Source organism: Salarias fasciatus, chromosome 11 (genome assembly GCF_902148845.1).
Source record: "Salarias fasciatus chromosome 11, fSalaFa1.1, whole genome shotgun sequence".
Classification (NCBI taxonomy): Eukaryota; Metazoa; Chordata; class Actinopteri; order Blenniiformes; family Blenniidae; genus Salarias; species Salarias fasciatus.
The window spans coordinates 5,349,729-5,365,456 of NC_043755.1; the positions used below are offsets into that span (position 1 = coordinate 5,349,729).

General features: G+C 45.0%; 1 protein-coding gene across 2 annotated transcripts; it reads left to right on the forward strand.

Moving 5' to 3' along the window:
• The first annotated feature begins 3,386 nt into the window (after positions 1–3,386).
• On the forward strand, positions 3,387–12,449 carry pklr (pyruvate kinase L/R). 2 transcript variants are annotated; one of them, XM_030103771.1, is made up of 11 exons: positions 3,387–3,549; positions 3,974–4,065; positions 4,156–4,287; positions 5,773–5,959; positions 6,050–6,323; positions 7,097–7,247; positions 8,123–8,275; positions 8,405–8,571; positions 9,343–9,409; positions 11,917–12,031; positions 12,129–12,449. In XM_030103771.1, the coding sequence occupies exons 1-11, from the start codon at positions 3,411–3,413 to the stop codon at positions 12,233–12,235; spliced, it is 1,584 nt and encodes a 527-aa protein (XP_029959631.1). In that variant the 5' UTR covers positions 3,387–3,410; the 3' UTR covers positions 12,236–12,449. The 2 variants fall into 2 exon arrangements, with proteins under 2 accessions (XP_029959631.1, XP_029959630.1); XM_030103770.1 differs by lacking the exons at positions 3,974–4,065; positions 4,156–4,287 and having other exon boundaries at positions 3,391–3,555; positions 5,777–5,959.
• The last annotated feature ends 3,279 nt before the right edge of the window (positions 12,450–15,728 follow it).

A 15,728-nucleotide genomic window follows, 5' to 3' on the forward strand; every position in this document is an offset into this window, starting at 1 on the left:
AATTTTATGTGCAGTCATTGAAGTTTATGTCACAGGTTAATTTATATATACATATAACATTTTCAGCCATGTCAAAAAATTGTTTCATCCTTTAACATTAGTATTTGATTTTCTGACTGTGCTGTTTGCCAGATGCTTATTAACTTATTCATTATTTTATTATTATTTTTATATATTTTGTCTTTGAAAACAGCCCCAGCGGCCATACATCAGTAAATATAAAACTATCATAAACATACAGAGGGATAATAGCTGGAGAAATTTTCCGTTTTATCATGGGTTCATGGATCGATTGCACACACACACTTGCTGACTCGTGACCTGAGAACTTGAACAAGTGGAAGCGAGTCATTCCCGGTACGCGGCGGCCGGCCACACCCAGGACCCCGCTCACCTCTCTTATCAGGCACAAATCCTGCGCACTGACTGACACGGTGTAACTTTGGAGTCTTTGACCGCATGTCAGCTTTATTTATAGTCAGCCTTCCAGTAACAGGTACCCCTGCGTGCGCGTGCGCGCGGGTGCATTTCCAGGTGCGCGTACGTGCGCGTTTTCGTGCGTGCGCTCTGGGACGTGTCAGAGGAGGATCTCAGCGGGACACGTAATGATGTGTGCAGCAGTGCGGCAGAACTGGGTCACAGGGAGGTGGAAAGAGAGTGAGAACAAGACGCAAAGTGAAAGCGAGAGGCAGATTCGGAATCCGCTGCACGGAGGAGGTTTCCAGAAAAAAAAACCTCTCAGTCGCTTCCTTTAATTGAGGAGTGTTTCTTTGTTGGATTATAAGCAGTTTGTTTCCATGTCTGGCCACACTGATGCATTCACTGTCCCCTCCTCTGTCCTCGCCGCTTCACTCCCGCCGGTCTCGAGCCTCAACCTTGCCTGTCAGGCCCTCCTCCTCCTCTCGTCCTCCAGGTCTTCGCTCTGCCTCCGCCCCGTGCTGGCAGAAATTGCAGGCTCGACTGAGTGTGACATCCTCTGAAATTGGTGCCATTGTACCGGCTCAAAGCCCTCAGTCATCTACCACAATGCTTTGCATGAAAGACAGGGTCTCCATTTCCTGGTTCGCTCTTTCAGTTTGTCCAGCTGCTGGTGGAGTCGGTGGGATGTGGACCCGCCGCACCGCCGCTGCTTTAGAAGAGAGGCGAAGTCCTCCAGGACCAAGGAGGGATTTTCATTTGCTAATGTTTCCTGTAATGTTCTTTGGAAAGAAAAAAAAATCTGATGGATTCATAAACTCATCTCTCTTAAAAATGTAAATTTATTCTGACTGTCTTGAGGTTTCTCAACTCAGTCAACAAAAACCATCCGAATAGACAAAATGAATATTAACAAAGAAACTCAGGTTATTCTGCTGCACTTTTTACCAGAATGACAGGCCACTTACATTAAAATGGTGAAAGCACAATGAGTGTATTAAATTGATTTGAGGCACATGTCTACTCTGTAACTCGTTGGTCGGACAGACAGTTACACACGTAACACGCAGAATATTTTAAAAGAATATTTTGGGTGACCAACAAAAAGGAGGCAATCAGCAAAGTTAGTAGCATTTGAACAATACGTGGCTTATGGGAAAGCAGCTACTGCATTTTTACTTTCTAACAATAAAGTGACTGACAGTATATATTACAAGACAGCCTTGTTGCGACCTCAGATAAAGAACTGGTGGTCTCCAATGCACAACTCAAAATCGGTAGGATTTTACTAAATCCTCTTTATTTTGCTCAGAGTTCCAAAAATATAAACAACCAGTGGAGTTCACAGGGTCAAAAATGACCACAAACGTGAAAAAACACACAGGGTGACAAAGATTATTTATACATAATGCAGGAGAGGACAAGTGAAACTGGAAAAGGTACAAGGAACTGCATGAAACAACAGACTTAATATGAAGCTAAACCGAGGCTCGACATGAAAAACTAAACAAACATTCTCAACGATCTTCTAACGCTCACCAAGATTTTCAAATAAACAGCTTGAAATACATGTAAGTAAGTAAGTAAGTAAGTAAAAGTTTATTTATATAGCACATTTACAAGCAGCTTAGCCGTGCCAAAGTGCTTCACACAAGTGCAGAGAATAGAAACAAACAAAAAACGGTGAAAAGACAAAACAGCACAAACAAATTAAAACACATCTCAAACTCGAGCGCCAAGGAAAGACCTAGCTGAAGGCCAAGGCAAAGAGGTGTATTTCAGCATGTTTAAAGTTCTTCCTTAAGGTTTAATAAGTCATGATTAGAAGGGAGCTAGCGTGTTTTTTTTTTTTGTCACAGTCACTCTTATGAAAAGAATGGCAATGAGGCTGCTGCCAAATTACAGACAGGATCAGGAAACTGGTCCATCAAAAGAGCAGCTGAAAGTGGTGGATTCAGGCTGGAAAGCTGAAAGGCTGCAAGAAAAACTGCTGGAGCAGAAACATTTAAACTATTGCAGAAGCTAAATGCGTTATGTTGTCAGTCACTCCTACTAATATTTTTTTTTTTTTTTTTTTTTTTTTTTTTTTATTTATCTTTTTTAAGCGGCAATACAATACAAAGCAGCAAGTATATTATCCATGTTATTTGCCTTTTTTGTTTTTTAAGAGAACATTCAAACATTGGAACATTGTCTCTGTAAACAACAGCAATAATAAAATAGTACAATAGTACCACAAAATTATTTACAGAAAAGAAAAAAAAAAAAAAAAAAAAAAAAAAACTATTTACAGAACAAATTAAATGGAGTAACTCCTACTAATATTAATGATGATAATATTAATAACAATGCCTTGTATTCGTTGGTCTTTCCCCTCTTTGACCGTTCCCCGCCTCTTTTTCCATCGTGCTCTGAGCAGCGCACATCTCCGCTGACAGACTCCGGTGGAAAAGCAATATGTCTCAATGTGCTTTTGTTCCTCCTGCCGCACGGGGGAAAATAATATTTCACTCAGCCGAATGTGACATCCTGTCGTACTCCGTCACCTGAAATCCAGCCTGCTCTCGGTTAAAACCACTGCTGATACACGCAGAGTCTATTTTTAATTGCCTGAAATGTCAGCGTGGAAACCTTTAAATTTCCTGCGTTTTATCGGCGCTGCCGTTTTGAGTGAATGTGCAGTGTATCATTTTCATGCTATCAGCTCGGGTGGCAGCTGAATGTCAGCGTGCGAGTCTGCGTGACCCCTCCGGGTGGCCGTTAATGTCAGGTCAGCGTTCGGTGTGTGTATGTGTGTGTGTGACTGCACCTTCAGGCTGTTGCGTTGAGATGCTTTCATTTAGCAAACAAACACTTGAAATCGGCCCCTTTTGAATCTGTTCAGGTGTTAAATCGGTTTGTTTTTGACAAGCAGAGTTCTGTGCCGTGGCTTCACCCTCGCTGACAGTAACCTCTTCGTCGCCGCAGCTCGCCTGCGACGCTACTCAGACGTGATGGCGCTGCCGGACTCCTTCATCCAGCACCAGCAGCTTGACGCCAGCATGGCTGACACCTTCCTGGAGCATCTGTGTCTGCTGGACATCGACCAGGAGCCAATCACAGCACGCAACACCAGCATAATCTGCACCATCGGTGAGTGTGGCGGCCGGGCGCAGACAGGCCGGCTCAGCTCTCAAGTGTGTTTTTCTGGCAACTGTTGTTTTGTCATCGCCGGCTCCCAGTCGGACTGCGAGCTCCCGGGCGCTGCGGGGCCTGCAGTGCTGCTGGAAAGCTTTAGTCATTGGCTCTCAAGCTTTGTTGCTTTTTCCATCTTCCTCCTGCCCAGAAAAAAGCAAAAAGATTAAAAGAAAATACAATATTCAAATTCTGATACTCTTCTTCCAAACAAACACACTGAAGTATAATAGAGCAGTGAGAATAAATGTTTTGTAATTCAATGTACTTACAGATATAAATGAATATGTAAAAATATGTATATTGTATATCTGGAACTATATCTATTTTAATTTGAGACTTTATCTCTTTTGTTTTGTTTTGCTTTGTTTGTCTCTCTTAGGTCCTGCGTCCCGATCGATCCCCAAACTCCAGGAGATGGTGAAGGCCGGGATGAATATCGCTCGCCTTAACTTCTCTCACGGCTCGCATGAGGTGCGTCTGGTTTGCCGCCCTGCCTCTCATGACCGCACTGCTTCTGGGTTGAATTTTCACTCGGCCGCGTATTGATTCCCTGTCTTTCAGTACCATGGCGAAACCATCAAAAACATCAGGGAGGCGGTGGAGACAATAACCTCTGACCCCCTGTATTATCGACCGGTTGCCATCGCTTTGGATACAAAGGGTCCAGAGATCCGCACCGGATTGGTGAAAGGGGTAAACATGCTATGCTTCATCTATCAAACAGCCCGAAGCCTAATCGACCAGTCACCTGCAGTCAGGTGTAACAGACACGGGGAACTCTCCTCCGGCGGTAGATTACTGGTTACAGGTTGTTAACTTTCCTGGATGATCAGCAGATGTGGATGTGTGCTCCCCTTCGCCCTTTCACCGTCGTTTTCTCGCGCAGCTCTTTGCGCTGCTGCTGCCTGTCGTCTGCTCGGCTGAGAGAATAACTCAGAGCTGCTGGAAACCTCTTTACGCCTTGATTAGCGTACAAAATGCTCTGCAGGACACGGGATGCATGACGGACTGACTTGTGCTCGGTGTCTCTTCCCTAAGCTCATTCAAGCAATTTAATTTAAGTTATTGGTTTTACATAATCGTGTGGGGATTTTTTTTTTTTTTTTACAGTTTTTTTCTTTTTGTATTATGTTCCTCTCTACCACTTGCCCACGGGGTCTGTATTGACTACCTCTGACCTTGTGAGTTGCCCGCAGGGTCTGCTCCAAAAATAGCCTTCAGCGCAAACAGCATGCTTTCGAACTTTATTCAGATTTTCAAAGGTTTTGTAACAAGGAGAAAAAAGGTTGACCTGCTTCCTAAATTGATAACGTGTTCAACTTCGCTGAATGAATTCTGAGAAAGTGTTTATTTAACCTTAAATAGCTGTATTAAAAATAGGCGGTTGCACAAATTCCGAATGGTCCGAGCACGATTCTCCGATGTCCACGGCATCCTTTAAAACTGCTGGATTTTTCTGCCACTAAGAAGGCAAAAATTAGAAATTCCAAACATAAAACTTTGATTTGATGTAGAAATTCATTTCAGAGTTCATTTCCAGTCACATGTTCTGTAGAAATTGACTGAAACAAAAACAAACAAACAAAAAACCTATAATTTTCCTGGATTTCACATTTTAAAAGTAATTTTACGAAAGACCTTTCTGGCTGCACACCTGCTGGGTTTCAATTGAATAACCGGCAGTCATTTGGATCTGGTCAGCCAGCCGACAGCTTTATTTCCAGACACTGGGAGGTGAGCAGGGTTGAATGCAGGTTGAAATTTGACAACATTAAAGGCATCATGTTTTTGAGAGGTCATCCAGATACAAACCAGGAGACGTTTTTTGTTCCAAATGTCTCATTTCCTTTAATATTTGTCCTACTCTTTGATTTTAAACAGTTGTCCTTGAAACAGTGAATGATGACGTCTCTCTGTGAGATGAACTTTTACGATCCTATACGGTTCTATGAAACAGTCCCGCCATAAACGCAACCTTGACAGAGATCCGATTTGACTCTTGAGACTGGCAGAGAGCATTAATTTCACTCCGTCTTTATGTCAGACGCTGTACTCGGCAGTCGAATTGAACTTGAATGCTCCACATTTCGAGATGTTTCCATTAATAACGTCTTCATTAACATACATTTGGCCACTGAAAGTAAGATGGATCTTTCACTTGTGATGGTGTCTTTTTAGAAAGTGGAAGAAGAGGTGGAGCTGAAGAAGGGTAGCGTTGTGCGCGTGGTGACGGCAGAGAAAGACAGGGACAACACAGACGGGGAGATTATCTGGGTGGACTATCCAAACCTGCCCAAAGTCCTGGAGAAGCACACCAAGATCTTCATCGACGACGGTCTGATTGCGCTCAAAGTCTTAGAAATAGGTAACGTGCACTGCGTGACACTGTAACTCTCAGTAGCCTCTCTTTACCAGCCTTTAATCTACCCGTCCAACGTTCTGCCGGTGTCTGCAGGCAGCGACTGGGTGGAGACGGTGGTGGAGGCCGGCGGCGTGCTGTGCAGCCGTAAAGGCGTTAACCTCCCCGGCTGCGATCTCATCGGCCTCCAGGCGGTGAGCGCGCAGGACGAGGCCGACCTGCGGTTCGGCGTGGCGCAGGGCATCGACATGGTGTTCGCCAGCTTCATCCGCTCGGCCGAGGACGTCAAGGACGTGCGACGAGCCCTGGGGCCGCAGGGGCAAGACATTAAAGTCATCAGCAAGGTGGAAAGCCGGCAAGGAGTTCAGAAGTGAGTCGAGCTCCGTTTTCCTCGGTTTAAACCGTTTCTGCGTTTTCTTTGTGGGATACCGACGCTGCGGGCATCAGTCAGCCTGTCATAACGAGGCTCTGACGGTTCCTAGAGATCCGTCACTCCTGGTGATCTGTCCGTCCTGCGTGCCGCCAGCTGTCAGAGGGAGATGGACACATGTCAGCTCTGGCTTCTACACATGTATGATAAGCCATCTCTCTGCCTGTCTCCATGAGTTATAGCCTCCACTTAATGCATCTGACATTATTTGTGTCCCCCCTCCGTTACCTTCATTACTGGTGCCAGGCTCCCTCCTCTCGCTGCTGAAAAAGTCTGACAAGCCGTTTTATTGGAACAAGACTTTATATTTTACAGAAAGTTATGTTGCGATTTTTAACATTTTCTATTATGTCACATTACGTGTCACATTGGTTTTCATGTACAGAGCGAGTGTTTTCCTCCCTCCCAGCTGTTTCTTTTGTTAAATTCTCCCTCTCCTGACAAATCAACTTGGGTTTCATCCAGACAATTAAGATCACAATGCAAAGCCCTCCTTGGTGATTTCAAGATCTGAAAGCCATTTGAGGAATCCTGTTTAGAGACGGGGACGTACGTTTTAATGTGTCCCTGGATAATATATGGAAACGAACAGCGCCCTCATTTCTTTGTCCCCTCTGCTTCCTCGTTGGTCTTTTGTGCTCGCTTCCGTTTCTGTCTTTTTCCATCCAAACACTCCATCCTTTGCCTCCTCATCCCCCTAATCTGTCTGTCAGCTTTGAGCAGATCCTGGCTGAGAGTGACGGCGTGATGGTTGCCAGAGGCGACCTGGGGATTGAGATTCCTGCAGAGAAAGTCTTCATCGCTCAGAAGATGATGATTGGGCGCTGCAATTCCGCCGGAAAGCCCGTCATCTGTGCCACACAGGTCAGGGATGACTGCACACGCACACGCTCCCCACAAGGGGAGGGAGCGCTCGAAAAAAATATGCAGATTTAGGCTCGGGCTGCTCTGATCACATGTCAAGCAGGTCGAATGGAAGCTTCATCAGGACGCCCAAACAGGCTCACTCTAATCTCACACTGCGTAATGTACTCATAGAATCTGCACACTCACCTGTCACATTAATTTTTTTTTTCAGGAACTCACACATTCAGGTCTTTAACACCCTTCTCCGGTTACACAGTTTTACACACACACACACACACACACACACACACACACACACACACACACACACACACACACACGCGCACTCGCACGCTCACTCTCTCTCCCGCAGCCATGTTGAGTCACTGTGCTGTATTTTGTTTATGCTGCAGCTCTTGACTCGGAGTGACAGCGTTATAGCAGGTTTTCCTTTCGCGAGACCCGAGCCCACAAACAACACCCACACACCAGGCAGCATTAGCCGCCGCCACTTTTTAACTTCCGCGAACGGCAGCCCGCGAGGCAGCGCCGCCAGCCCTCTCGATTTCCAACCGTCTGCCGAGCCCGTTGAGTCATAACGCCGAGTCCCCAACATGCCAATAATCGTCTCACAGAGTCAGGCTGACCCGGCTCGGTTTAAACGATCTCTCATCACTCCTGTGCAGCCACACAGCCATTACCTCCTCCTCCCTGAAGACTCGAAAGCCTTCTCATCACTTTGTCAGTGTGGACAAAAATTGACCCCCATAGATTGAAACTGGCTTGTATTTGATGGATCCATTGATCAGACGCTCTTATGGTCTCTCGCAGAGACGTTTCGGCTGTGGCTGAACAGACTGATGTATTATGTGTGTATTTTTGTGTGGTTGTAGATGCTTGAAAGCATGGTGGCCTACGCACGGCCAACCAGAGCGGAGAGCAGTGACGTCGCCAACGCAGTGCTGGACGGAGCCGACTGTGTAATGTTATCTGGAGAGACCGCCAAGGGACTGTTCCCTGTGGAGGCTGTGGCCATGATGCACTCGGTGTGTGTGTGTGTGTGTATGTCAGTGTGCACAGTGTCCAGTCTTTAACATCTGACTTCCAGCCCCATGATAACTCTGTCCCTCCATGTGCCCGTTGTCTCTCTCTCTCTCTCTCTCTCTCTCTCTCAGATCTGCAGAGAGGCGGAGGCAGCCATTTTCCACCAGCAGCTCTTTGAAGAGTTGCGCCGCCTCACCCCCCTGTCCTCTGACCCCACAGAGGTCACGGCCATCGGAGCCGTGGAGTCGTCCTTCAAATGCTGCGCTGGGGCCATCATAGTCCTCACCTCTAAAGGAAGGTAAAGACGTTTTTTTTTTTTTCTTTTACATTCTGTGTGAATAAATTCATAACAAAGTCAAAAGTTAGAGAAACATCTATCAGGTCTGTAAAGGCTTTTATACTGGATAAACCCTCTTGGCGTTGCGCTGGACTGGGGTAACTGAATTAACAGAGAAAACCCACACATGTACAGGGAGAACATACAAAATCATAAAAACTGCCAAGCCCATTCATGTACTGAATGAACTGAATGAGCTGAATGAACACAGTTTCTCTTTCTCCCTCTTTGCTAAACACAATGAACGTAAGATTAAAAAAAGAATTAAGTCAGTGTTTGGTTTGGCTTCAGAACAGCCTTTTTACTTTGCCACTATATTTTCTCCCCAGTGAATGCCTGAAACCTTTGCACAGCCCTCTATATATAGAAAATAATGAGTGGAAAGGTTTCTGTGCAGCTGGACTGGAGTTAACATCTTCCGTGACACGGACAAAGCAGCTGCGTAGGTGCTCTGGGTTTAGGCTCGAGACAACAAGAGGGAACGGATGAGTCACCTTAAGAAAGGGCTGTTATTGGGACAGACTCAGCCACAAACGCTTCAGATTTTTTTTGAAAAGGCATCAGATTTGAAGGATGAGGGATATAAAAGCAAAAGGAACCGTTCCATGAGGGCTGAGGTTGCAGGATTGGATTTTCTGCTGCTATGCCGTCCATCCATGTGAGGTTTTCTATTATACCAACGATGGTCAGTGTTTTTGTTCTCTTATTCGTCTCTCTGCGCCTCTTCTTCAGGTCGGCACACCTCCTGTCCAGGTACCGCCCCCGCTGTCCTATCATTGCCGTCACTAGAAACCCTCAGGTAAAGTCTGGACTCTTCTTCTAAGTTTCTTTGTGCTGAGCAGTGGAGCTTCTTTTTTTTTTTCTTCTCAGCTTTAAATGTGACATAACTGCTCTGAGTCACTCTTTTCAGAACTGAATAATGTGTGATACATCAGTATTTATGTCGGCTTTTATTAACAGTGAGCATATTATCACAGGATAATAAATACCCATGCATTTATTCCAGACTGTATGTTCCCTTTGTGGCAGATTTATCGGCAGTGATTCGGTCTGAAAGAGTTTCAGAGTCGCATTTTCAAGACGGTTGTCATTGTGAATCATTACCTTTAAATTTAAAGCAGTGCAGAGTTAATGCATTCAGAAGCTTATCAAGTAACCTGCAGAGTCCGGATGGAGGTCAGAGGTCAGAATGAGGCTCAGAGAAGCACATCTGGATGCTCCACTTTCATCCCAGCACCCGCCTCGTTTTCAGGTTGGAGGATCAGCATCCCTCAGATCGCAGCATTATTCATGGCATGAAGCAAGGCTGAGGGAGATTTATATTTCTTGGAGAGCCAAGCACAAAAACCTGGGTAAAATGATTTCAAAAAAACTTCAGCTAGAATAGGAGTTTCTCTTCCAGATGCTTAATTGGTGTTCGTCATTGGTTTGTCTTTGATTCATTGTGAAACTGAAAATCAGACTGTCCCTGTCTTGGCGGGTAAAAGAGCCATGCTGTCATTTTCAAATCACCTTTATCCACTTTTTGAAAGTATTACAATTTGAATTCATCTGTATAACAAACTTCCTGTATAATCAGAGGGGTAGATCCTGTTGTTTGTGTTGACCACTGTTCTTGGAACACGCCCTGTGGGTTACTTTCAGGCCTCTGGGGGTCCCTGGTGCCAGCGGGCGCTGCATTGACTGACTCTGGTGCACGTTGTAATGAATGGAATAGAACAACAGAGTGTCAATTTTAATGACCAGATGGATTTAAAGGGAAAGTAGGACAGTAAATAAATTGAATTTTGAAGCTACAGATTGTGTCAGCCCCCCTGAACTGTAAAGAGAGAGCTCTGCCTCCAGCTCTTATTCTGAAAGCTTTGGAAACCTCCAGTGAGCTCTTGAGTGTGAGCACAATCATGAGTCTCACCGCCAGTTGAAATATTCAAGAAAATACCCCACTGGGGTGTATAGATGTATTTTTTCTCCATTTCAACCTGTAGATGGAGTGAATCTAAATTAATGTAAGTGAACTATTGATGATATAAAAATGGTCGGCAGGCTGCTTGGTGCTTTATTGGTCGGTTCTCATCTTATAATAAGAATGCATGAATGGATTTTCTTCCGGTCCTCCAGTTTCCCTCCACAGTCCGATGGCGTGAGGTCGGCTGGATGCTTTCAGCTGACCTTAGGTGTGGGTGTGTGTGTGACGGTTTATCTGTGTGTGTGTGTGTGTGTGTGTGTGTGTGTGTGTGCCCTGTGGTGGACCGGTGACCCTGCCTTCACCCATACAGCTGGGATGGGCTCCAGGCCGCCGTGACCCTCAGTTTGATAAAGCTGCATCAACGTCAGACGGATGGATGGTTGAACATACTCAGAAAATGTTGTGTTTATTGAATGTATTTGTCAGCGACAGACAAGGTAGTTTATTTGGCACTGAATCCATAACTTTTTTATGTGCATAATCTGTGTATTTTGAAGAAAATGAAAGAATATTTGTGTGATACACTTTAGTTTTAGCCTCTTTTCCCAGCTAAAAGCTACCTGTGATTGGAAAATAATAACTATTTTCTACAGACTATTACAATCACAGGAGTTGATTGTCTGAGAGAAAAAGCAAGACAATTATTTAGGAGTTCCGAGACAAAATGTGATCATCCTCCATATTAGATATATGAGAGAGTCACTTTATGAAATGGACTGACAGATTTGAGTGCTGTGGAGTTTCTTCCTCCACCAGCATTATGAATATTTAATGGTTTTGGCTACTAAAGATGTGGATTATTATAATTGTGGTGTTAGGGTCAGTAGATGACTTTTGCAACTGTAATTAGTATAAAGTATCCACTTTTTTTCACAAAGCACTTTCAAACACAGAGACAAAGCTTTGATAGAAAAATAACACCCTCACTTCAACTTGACAGAAACACAGTCGCGTTAAAATAGGCTTAAACTGAAATAAGTTAAGTACTCAGTAAAGTTTGAATATACTGAAATTAAAATGTTCCTTTACTCTCTCCAGTTGTTGATGGTTTAATATGGGAGTGTAACTAATTCAGTTGTTTGTACTTTACATATATAGAGATTTCATGGAGTCATGAGGGGAAAATAGAAAAATTAAAACATCAAAACCAATGAAAAACATAACAAATATAGTCACTTGTGACTTAGATGCAAATCAGATTACATGTTATGACAAATATTTCAGAACAAGAAGAAAACAACTGTATGAGCCTGAACATTACATGAATTCAAAATGTGTGGTAAATCAAGGTATTTGTTCACATATAATTAGTAACAGCTACACTCCCTCCTTATCCTCAGGTGGCCCGTCAGTCACAGCTGCTGAGAGGCGTGTTTCCCGTTCTCTTCCACCCTCTGCCTGCTCCCGTCTGGGCCGATGACGTGGACAGAAGGGTCAACTACGGCATGGACATCGGTCAGTATGCTGGCACGCGCGCCTCGGTGCGCCCGCCGGCGCGATAGCAGCTTGTGTTGCTCATGTAGTCCGTTCTCTCCGTCACCACCACCCGCAGGGAAGGCGAGAGGATTCTTCAAGTCCGGTGACATGGTGATCGTGGTGACAGGCTGGATCCCCGGGTCCAATCACACCAACATCATGAGGGCAGTGAACGTCCCGTAACTCCACTCCCGCTCTCACTGCCACTCTGAAATGTGTTTTGAAACCACCTCTGAAATTTAAATAACAGGCTCTGTCTCAGACAAAAGCAGCGACAGCACTGTTATCCAAACTGGTGGGTGGTGTAAAGAGGCATTTACCTCTTGAACTGGCATCGTAAATGTTGAATTTCTGTTTATAAAAGCAACGACTCCCTTGAAATAAACTGATTGAATGATTCAACCTCAGCACCTGGCTCTCCTATTGTTCTTTGGACTCATGTTTTAGTAATTGAGCCGTTCGTCCTTTTTATTCTCTCACCTGATACTGAGAGTGAGTGTTGTGTCTTTAGTTTCCACTGTTGAAGCATATGGGTTCATTGTCCAGTTTATAGATAAGGTTTTCATTCCTCTCAGTAATTCTGACCTTATCTCTAATTTTTCGGCTATTATGAGCTGCGCCGAGAGATCCAGAGATTACGGCGTTCGACTATCCCCTCCTTTGTCCACTGAGATGACCCAGATGCCCACATCTTCATACTGTTCTCCCGTAAAGTAATTATATCTGTCCCTGCATGGGGCTTTCTCGTGTCTGTCCATCTTTTATGTAACTTCTTTGCCTTTCTTCCACGGGCTTCCTCCTCCTCCTTTCCAATAATGTGCCTTGAATCTGCCTCCTGCAGCTTATTGCCGTCTCTTCCTGCCACTAATTGCCACTTTTACCGAGACAGAGACACTGTAAATATATTTGTGGGTAAATTAATAACAATTTATCTTTCAGATGTAGTTTAAAGCACTCAGAGCGTTTTATCTTTCAGTCTGTTTTCCAGAAGCCTCCAGCGGCTTTTCCCCGAATAAAAGTAGCAATACCTTAAAAAATAAGTTGAGCAGAACTAGAAAGAAATGTACAATTAAATATTGCAAAATGAGCAGTACAGCAATGCAAGTGAAATTGCTTCCATCGCTCCAGCCTCCATCTGTCTGTACCTGCTTCATAATGAGCTAAAAGGAGCTTTTATTCTCCCGGCTGACCTTCTGCAGAAGGACAGCGATCGTTCACCAGTCCATCACTGAGCTTTCACAGTGAGACACTCATACCTTCATTAACAGAAATGGTCAGTCTGAAGTCATCACATTAACAAGCGGGATTCTGCAGAACCTAGAAAAAAACCCAATCAGGCACGAGGAGCACATGCAAACTCCTCTCTGAGCGGCAAACCTCTGGTATGTATCCCATCAGTATCGAGTATCTACAGCTCCACTTCCGTGCCACTGTCACTTTGTGTTGTCTCTTCTGTATTATTTGTGAATTTGGTTGATCTTTCTTTCTTTTTTTAATCTTTGTTTACTTTTGTTTTTTTAAATTCTCAAAATAAAGCTCCTACTACTGCGGCCTTCCTAAAATCAATTGTTATAGCACTGCAAAAATTTAAAGTTGATAATGGAAACTGTATGAGTTCTTTCAAACTGTTCTTTCAATCACTTGATGAAAATTTCAAAGTGAACAAAATGATTTTTAATGGAGAAATCTGATTTTTGTGTGGTTGACTGACTTCAAAATAATATTCGTTTTTTTCTCAGTGTGTGTGTTTCTTTTAAGAACTTGCATAGGGGTTGTTTTAAAAAGCTCTTGAAATACTGAGCACAGATCATCTGTGGAAATAGTCTGGTTAAGATCCCTTCTGTCTCATCATGTAAACGCAGACAGGCTTGATTATATTAAGATCAGGGCTCTGTGGGGCTCACACACCGTCACCTCCAGGACCCCCTGTTCTTATTCACACTGCAGATAGTTTTTAATTAACACTGCCTGTGTGTTTGGAATGTTTCCCTCTGCTGCAAAAATTCATTTGGAGCCAATCAGATGCTTCACTGGTATTTCATGATGGATAGCGTAAGACAAATTGCACAGTATTATACAGTAGACTGTGCAAACCTGGCTGTCACGGTAAAAAAAATAAAAATCCTTCATTATTTCCTTGAAACAAAAGTTACATTCTATCTCACTGTAAAGTGGATTCCGTGTCGTTTCATTGTTTCCTTCAGAAACTCTGGAGCTTTACACACAGAGCAGGATTTCTTCCCAATTCAAAACGGGTTTCATCACCGCGCTCTCCGTCACGCGCTCCCTCGCTGTATTGGTGAGAACGGATGACGCGCGACCTGTACCTGCGAGGGATGCGTGCGTCTTCCGCCGGCCGGGCACGCGGCCTTGGGGGACGGATGATGGGGATGCGGATGCCATGGCAACAGGCCGATTAGATCCAGACCTCTATATGCACATTTATTTATTTAATATTGCATTTGCATGCGCCGCGCGCCTCTGTGGACGTGCCTGCACCGAACTGTGCGTGCGTGAGTCGGTGGTAGAAGTGCGTTCAGCTTCCGAGCGGACTTTCGTTCAGTCCGCGCGCGGACCCGACAACCTTGAACGCTCAACAAGTTGTTCAGCTTCAATTATTTCATTTCTTTCCAGAGATTCTCGTGAGTGTCTCCGAACACTGTGCGCGCGGCTGAAGCTGCGCTCCTCCTCGGATCTGTCTTCCATGCTGAGGAGAGAAAGGACGCCGCCGGATTCCCGTCTGGACACAATGTCATTCAAAGTCGGCAGAAGTGGGAATTCATCGCAGCTGCTGCTGATGAATCACAAGATTTCAGGCGTCAGATTGTGAACACCTGAACAAGTTAATTCCGGCTTCAGGTTTCTTTCTTTTTTTTTCTTTTTTTTTTTTTAAAAACAAAACGTCGCTTTTGTGGAGCCGGCAGTGTTTCCTCGGCGCGTGTGTGTTCGTGAGCGCCTCGGTGACAGAGAGGCGATATTCCAGCATCTCAGTGCGCCTTCCGTCGTGATGAAGGTGGTTGTTCCGCTTGGATCCTGAGAATGACAGCATGTCGCGGACTTCTTAAAACCATGGGCTAGATTTGGGGTAATATGACTTCCTCGTGTGTCCACGACTCTGTTTTGTTTTTTTGTTTTTTTTTCTTTTGTGCGTGTCAGAATGAATCAGTGCGCCTTGGAGAGTGAGCGCCCGCGTGTGCCTGTTACGTGCGTCCCTTATGTCCATTAACAACCCGTCCCTCCTGACAGAGGAGCAAGTGTCCTTGTCATTCATCCGCGGATAAATATTCCCCCGCTCTGCCACCTTGCCCCCCCGCCCAAAAAAGCGCCTCATCCATTATGATACATGTTGAAAAGAGCAGAATTGGGTGAGCCACCAGCGTCTACAGCCGCGGCTGCACAGCCCGGACACCGGCGGCCAATGAGCGTCGAGCGCCGTTATCTACATTAGACCGAGAATCCGGTGCCAGCATGACCGGCGTCGGAGCGACGAGGGCGGCTGTGGAGAGGAGAGGGAGGGCCTCGGGCGGAGAGCAACGTTTCAAGGACGAGGAAGGAGGAATGAGAGAGAAACATCTGTGAGGACAAAAGGAGACTCTTGAGGAAAAAGTGAAGCTGCTGGCGTCACGCCGGCGGGATGGAGGATTTCATGTCTGGATTGGGCTTATTCCAAGGGCAC

Bases quoted from the DNA above. Each gene is read 5' to 3' on its own strand.
- pklr (XM_030103771.1), top strand. From the start codon at position 3,411: ATGGCGCTGCCGGACTCCTTCATCCAGCACCAGCAGCTTGACGCCAGC. The intron at 4,288-5,772 runs GTAAACATGCTA...GTGTCTTTTTAG, and splicing joins GCACCGGATTGGTGAAAGGG to AAAGTGGAAGAAGAGGTGGA. The intron at 7,248-8,122 runs GTCAGGGATGAC...GTGTGGTTGTAG, and splicing joins CCGTCATCTGTGCCACACAG to ATGCTTGAAAGCATGGTGGC.